General features: G+C 34.8%; 1 protein-coding gene across 2 annotated transcripts in view; it reads left to right on the forward strand.

The window, feature by feature from the left end:
* The first annotated feature begins 3255 nt into the window (after window positions 1-3255).
* jam2b (junctional adhesion molecule 2b) overlaps window positions 3256-7585 on the forward strand; it is a 15828-nt gene continuing 11498 nt past the window's right edge. Inside the window, exons 1-2 of one of the 2 annotated variants that reach the window (XM_036209779.1) lie at window positions 3256-3405; window positions 6990-7055. In XM_036209779.1, the coding sequence (XP_036065672.1) occupies window positions 3363-3405; window positions 6990-7055 (109 nt within the window). In that variant the 5' untranslated portion in view covers window positions 3256-3362. The remainder of the gene's footprint in view (window positions 3406-6989; window positions 7056-7585) is intronic. The other variant, XM_024286782.2, reaches the window with a different exon arrangement.

Genomic DNA, 7585 nt, shown 5'->3' on the forward strand with positions numbered 1-7585 from the left:
GAAAACTGCAGCAAACTGAAGTTAAAAAGAGTAATTCATCTGTCCTTCATTCTCTCTGTGTGTATTACAGCATAATGGGGAATGTGTGTGTTTCTTTAAATACAATTATTTCATTTAATCTATGCTTTGTTCCCAAAATGTGATAGGATTTACATATTAAGTTTTCTTTAGGTTTTCTTGAGTTTCTGTGCAGGCTGACTGTGACTCCGCCCACTTATCTGTGGAGCTGTCACAGCTGCCTGCAATTTACTAATTAGTCACACAGAATTTAACGGGTCTCTCCATCAGCCGTCAGTGTTGGGCTATGTCTGAATTCCCACCTTAATCCCTAACGACTATAAAACTATACACTGCCGGACTATCTAGTTCCATGGATGTTACTTTTCTTTTGTTTTTTTAAATGGTGGATTTTTTGTCACTGATCTCACAAGAGGAAAATCAAATTGATATGAACATTTCATTATGTCTTTTTATGGATCCATTATTTTTTTAATGATGAAAATGTGGATGGTTTATTAAAAATTACATTTAAACACCTTTTTTTACCCGAATGCATTGTGGTCTATATTCGCTAATGTAGTGAGCATGGATGCACACTAGTTTTTTACAAAGACTTCTGGCAAATTTCCAGTTCACTGGATTTTGGACTAGCACTAGAAAATGTTGAACGCAGCATATCGTGCACTATGTAGTGAGTACTGAAGGAATTCAGACATACCTTGGATTGTCCTGTGTTTATACTTTGTTCTCTGTGACAAAGTACTAATAGTTATTTAATTTGCTGATACATTGTTACTTTGCTAATACTTACATCTTTGTTTGTGGTTCTCACCTGCTTGTCTGACTTTAGATTTTCCTTTTTTATAGCATTACACCAGCGAAATGGAAAGACTTGGAAGTTGATTTTAACTTTTGTTTGCATTTTGTTACAAAAACGCAAACAATTGTTAATGTATCTTGTATGTTTTAGAGAAAATATTTTTATTGAGGATGAACTTTTTTTCTCTATTTACTTGAACTAAAGGAATGATTCATGTCTGATTATTTACAAATCAAAAGAAAAATTAATTTACATAAATATTGTATTTAATCTTTGGTTTAAAGTAATTTATTCTTGTAGAAAATATCACAGCATGATCTATATTTATCTATAGTTTCCTCCAGATCTTCTCAAAGTCTATTTTTGCTTTTTTCTTCTTGAACTAGATTTGTTTCATCCTGTTAGAATAATTCACATTTTATAAAACAACATGAAAAAAACAAAAGTCCAATCATAAAATGTTTATACGGGAGAAAACACTTCTACTTGTGTATGTGCTGTTATCAGGACCTGAACTTATAAAACTTTTTACAGGTTTACAAAAATATTTTACAGCTTTACATTATATGTGTATGCTCAAATGTTCAGCCACAAATCTTTTTACACAGAAACAAATACATTTACTGAAGATTTTTGCATATTTGTCTTGCTGATGCACACGCTTTAAACGTGTTTAGACTAGAATAGAATCTTTATTAAACCTGAAGGAAATTCAAAGTGGTCAGCTGCTTGCATTCGTAACACTAGCACTCTTAAAAAACAATTATTTTGAACCATAAAAACATTAAAATATTAAAGTCTGTTAATTAAAAATACAATAAAACCATAACATAATCAAGATTAAAATCTAATACAATTAAAAACGTGTTAACTTGTGTTGACAATAAATTACAACAGCAAAATACTTGTGAGAGAAATAAATCTGCACAGTGTCCTTCACTTTAATCAAAATCCTCCAAAAAGTAACTGACTACTCTCCAATTGAGGATTACTTTGGCTTTGGTGGATCGACTTCGTCCACACTCGTACTTTTAATTGAGAGTTATTGTCAGAGTACAACAGAACTTGTACTAAAGTACGCTTTCACTCCTGTAGTTCTTTATGACTAAAAGGGATATCCTCCATGTCACCCAAGAAGGAAGCTTAAAGTGGGATGGACACAATGAGCGGAGTTTGACCGGAAAAACTGCAGTTTTTCTCTTCAAGGTGAAGTGGTAAACTCTGTTTGATCCATTCACCTGTCAATCAGCAAATCAATCAATGTAACCATCTGCAATATCGGATGCTCTGACAGCATAAAATGTATATTTTTAAAAGTAAATTAAATAAAAAATAAAAATAATAAAAGGTGGTAACTTGGTTTTATTTGCATATTTATTCTTGTAAATGCTCAAAAATAATTCTGATTTTAGATGTTTAGTGACCACAACCTGGAAAGTATGTAAGCTTATAAAGATACTACTTATTTATTCACTTATATTTCAGTTTCCTAATTAAATATTGGAGGCAGGTTTCAAAAGGAAGCAATTTCAAGACAAATCTAATGTTAAAAAGTCCAACTCTGATTATTTATTGCTAAATAAGTCCCCCTATCCGCCAATCAAAAAATACATGATATTCATATTAAAAATGCTAATATTTTTTAAATGTGTTAAACAGAGACTAACATACAATGTCTAAGATTTACTCTTTTGTTTTCTTTAAACAAGTGTATTTTTTATTTCAGTTTATAATTCATTTTAAATGTTAAAGTCCATCCCCAACTATATTTTTTTCTATTGTAAAATTGTTTCAAGTTTTTTTTTTTTATTTTGATTTAGCAGTTTTTGCCAAAAAATCCCCAAAAGTCTGTGTTGTTTTTTCTGCAGAGCGAGTTCAGGGTTGTGGGCAGGACTGTTAGTAACCCTACGTAGATATCCCAGCATTCCTTTGTTTACCTCCCACTAGCTTACAGCCTCTCACAACCCCACGCTGACCTTAACGTAGCAAAAAATGGTGAGCAATATTGAAGCTATCCAGCTGTAGAGTTCTGTGTGAACTCAATAACAGATCCACAAACATTTTTTAATGACAATTAAGTTCTATGACAGAAGCTTTTTTATTTCTGACTTCATAAATGTCGTGTTGTTTGGATTCAGAACAGCGCTCAGCTCCTGAGAGTTAGAACACAGATACAGTGAAGAACACAAACATATCATCTGCATAAAAGCTCAACTTTAGATATTTATTTAATTTAGAGATTTTTTACTGATGCTGCAAAGAAAAATTGGTCAAAATAAACAATACAGCCATGAGTAAAACTAATTTGTCCAAGTTTAAGCTGCAGAAGCTGCAGTAGTACAGAAATTAGTGCAAACTGCTGTCAGGCTCAAGTTTCCCTTGTGTGCTCTGCCTGTTGAGTGGACGCTTGTCTCCCTCCGCCCCGTCAGTTGTGGGGATGCATGAGCGTGTGTGCTGCACGTGAAACTTGAGGAAACGTAGCAGAGAGCTGGAAGTTCATCTCGTCGTAGCCACACTCTCAGTTAATACCAGCCTGAGCACCATGAAGATGCTGGCTCTGCTGCTGTTCAGCACCATCCTACAAGGTAAGCTTCCATGATTTTCAAACGCTAAGCTGATTAAAACTATTTTAAAAAAGAATCTTCACTTAAACTCAGTTAAAAACTATGATGGACTGCAAAAGCAGAAAAACTTAAACTCAATGAATTTGTATGTTTAAACACAAATATGAGGGAAAATTTGATCAAAATGAATGAATATTCTGATGAAATAAAAAGTTTATGTCAACATGTCTACTTTAATCTGTTCATCTGTTTTACATAATACATTGGGTGGACTTCATGTGTGGTGGATGTAGAGGGAGGAGACGGGATTCAGCCGCCTGGTCAGAGATTGTGCAGGGAGTGGCGGGCCTTCGTGTTTACACTGAGCGCGCTCTGATGCTGTTTGAACCCAAGATTTAAAGCCTGATGAGATGCAGCATCTGCTACCTGGGAGGAGTTTGAGATCTCACAGTGTCAGTTTGAAGATAACCCCTGACTGACCCCGCTGCTGATTGGACCAAGATAATAAAAATATGCTGGTTATCAGGAAACACGGATTTGAAGTGGTTCTGTGAATTTTAAAAGAGCTTTTCAAACACTTTTATGCTGATAATTGCAACTCTGATGTGTTTGTGTTTTGATCTTTCTACATACCCATGAGGAAAGCAGACAGAGGAGAAGATCAAAACTGTAAATCTAATAGAAAATCTGTTCACTGCTGGTTCACTTCATTAAAAACATCAAACCAGAAGGAAATACATTAATAAATAATAGAATTAAACATGTATAAAATGAAAATATTATAATAAATCTTAAACAGCACAGTTTTGAAAGGATTGTTTTCATGGTTTTAGCCAAATATTTATCACTAAAACACTTATTGATGAAGAATTGGTTCTTATAAAAAGATAAATCCTGTAATTTGTTTAAAAAATAGTTTGATTGGCTAATAGTTTTTATATATTTTTGGTTTCTTTTCAGATTTCAGCTTTGGTTTTTATTTATGTTCCTATTTATGCTCAAATTTACCATTCAACAGAATAAATTTGTTTTAGTTTGATCATGTTTTTCATGAACATATGAATATTTTAATTATGCTAAACCAATTTTTTAAAACAACATTTTATCTCATTAAACTTAATTGTAAAAAAACACAAACCTCCTTAGAGGCACTGAAGTATTTACTGTATTTTTTTACACATTCATAAATATAAATCAGTTTCTTAACTAAAACTGCCAATTCAGTTTGTATGTCTGAACTCTGTAATCTTTATTTAACCTCTGCAATCCATCAAAGCATAAAAAGTGGGTGTATAGACATTGATTTTACCAGGTGGCTGAGATAGTGGTCCCACAGGACAGAAACATGCTTTAATTGATGCATCTAGTGTACCTATATGTGCAGCTGCAACAGACAGGGTGTACCCCCCACCTATGCCAAACCAAAACTGGGTTAGGCTCCAGCAACCCCCTGACCACAAATAGGGATTTAGTGGGTTTGGAGAACAGATGGATGACTTCAACATAAAGTTATTCGTTTCTATGGATCAACCTTAAAAATAACATGTAATGTAATCCGCTAATAACTTATTTTGTAATCATTATTTATGTTAGAATGAGACTTTTTATGTTTTTTATTTTTTTTCTAAAGAAAAGTATATGAAAGATAAGCATTAAGAAGACGTTCACATTTATTTAACCAGGAAAAAAATCCCATTGATATCCACTGATCTCTTTTTGGGAGATCATGTCATAAAATTAAAATACAAAGGGCAAAGTTATGAGCTTTGAAAGCTGAAAGTTTTTTTTGGAGAAAGTTCCAGTCTGTCGGTGCCCTATATTGAAAAGCACATAAAAACATTGTTCCTGCACATGTTTGTACTTTTTATAAGTAGATCGTTGTCCTCATTTGCACTATGACCCTTCGTCTGTCTCTCCTAGGTGTGTTAATTTAACAAATCATTAAGTTCTTGTCCTCCACAAACAGAAAACTATGCAACACTTTTATAATTTCTTTAACAAATCCATCCAGTTAAGGATGGTCCTGATCTTCTCTATTATTATTATTATTAATATTATGTTATTATGTTTAGCATGTAAACAGATGGGTGACAGGAAGTGGAGGCGGGCTTATTCCACACCGTCCCACCCAAAACTTACACCCAAAATGTCTAATAACTCCTGGAATTCTGCAGAAACTATGTCCTTGAAAAAAAAAAAAAAAAAAAACATACCTTTTTGGAGCCAGAAAGTTTGAAGTGAAACCAGTTTTTTGTTGTGGTTAACGCTTTAACACTCTTGTGTTTTTATTTTGTATGTTGTGTGTATGTGTGAATGTAGCCATGCAGCCACTGGCACTGTGAAATCCATGACAAATTTCCTTCGGGACAATAAAGTATATTTGATTTGATTTGATTTGAACACCAAAATCTTTAAAATACTGCCAATTTTTAATCATTAACACGATCATTTCAGTAGATTCTGCTACTGAAATTATCATGTTAGCAATTAAAAAATTACAATAAAACAAATAACGCAAACACTGGAGCTTTGGGGTTAAAGGGTTTAAAAGATCTTGCTTCCTAATTTGTAGGAAAAACCAACATGTAGAAGCAAAAGTTGCTTGTTTCTGTTTGAACAGATCACTCAATTGCCAGTACTGCAGTGTTCCAGAGGATGACCCTCTATCTTCTGATTGCAAAGAGTTCAAAAACATTCTAGTACACATTGTTTTGCATTTTTCCTGCCAACACCCCAAAGATAAAGACTATTTTATGTGTCAAGATACAGTATAAAAAAGGAAAAAAACATTGAAACATTGTTTTTTATTTAAATTAACCTACATTAACTTAAAAAGTTGCATCAGATTTTGCGTTTTTTGTCCCTGCATTGCTTTACTGCTGTTGAGACAGTTGATCCTGGTTACAGGGACGGCGTGTTGTTGCCGGGTAAAGGTTGGGTCAAAGTACAGCAAACAGTTCAGGGGGATTAGGCTTCCATCATGTCTTCACATGTGTAGATGTCCGGGTGTGCGGCGTGTCAGCTGAAGAGGGTTAGGTTACTTTCATACAAGCTGGCTTTGTGTGCAGCAGCAAACCGTGCATGTGTGTGGCACACGGCCTTGAAATGTTTGGCTCTCCTCTCCACGGCAAACAGCTTGAGAAACAAATCTCTAGTTCATTTTTGATCCAGTTTTTATTTCTTGGGTCTTGTTTCACATTGTGAGGCTGTGCGTTTGCACGCTGAAGGGACAGACCCTGACAGAGGTTATCAGGTCGGGATAAAGCTCTGTGTCAGAGATCATTCTTCATTTACATTCCTGCAGTCCATGGATCCTGGTACCACCAGGCTGCAGCTGCACACTCCATGTGTCTGACTCTGGCTAGGTTTAGGAACTTTTCTCTGGTTTTGGACAACAAAAAATCAAGTTTTTCTTTGCCCTTAAAATTTCAAATCAAAAAATGTATCATTAAAATGCACCATCAGAGGTATGTGTGTAATAATTTATAATATTTATATTAAGTCAATTCAAAAGTCTTTCTATCATGTGAACTCTGAGGAAGCTAATAAAAGTTCTCAACCAGAACTATAACATTTGATTTTGTTGGTGTTTTAACCCCCTGTAGGTCCTGTCTGTGAGTCTGTGACGGTGAGCAGCAGTAAACCCCAAGTGGAGGTCCATGAGCATACAGGTGAGAGCATCTGGATCTACTGATATCTGGTCTTCGGAAGCAACACCCTGTGCTACTATGCTATTAGTTTCAAGAAGACCAAAATCCCATTGAGAAATTTTCTTAATAGCAATGTCTTCAAGTTATAAACTGACCAATTAGATGTCTCAGCTGTCCCACCTCAAACGTTTGATTGACAGATTCTCCCGAGCCACTTTTCTTCAGTGTAATAGATGTGGTTTCAATCAAGCTCACTCATGAATGGTGACAGTAAAAGCCCTCCCAGATCTGAACAATTTACTTTTGAAGTGAAACAATGGCTTAACACTAGAATCCCTGGAACTTTCAGCTTCTGCTGCAATGCCCCCCTCCCCATCTCAAAGTAGTGTTGTGGTGATCACCTTAAACCATCAACGACTTCCTGATTTCGCAATACAGATTGTAAGGTTTAAATTTGCAGGTAAAATAAGTATTTTTAACACAGACAAAAACAATAAATGACAAACTGGTGACATGGGGGAGGAGGGGGGGTGATACATTTTTGATGCTTT

The sequence above is a fragment of the Oryzias melastigma genome, linkage group LG21 (assembly GCF_002922805.2).
Source record: "Oryzias melastigma strain HK-1 linkage group LG21, ASM292280v2, whole genome shotgun sequence".
Taxonomy (NCBI): domain Eukaryota; kingdom Metazoa; phylum Chordata; class Actinopteri; order Beloniformes; family Adrianichthyidae; genus Oryzias; species Oryzias melastigma.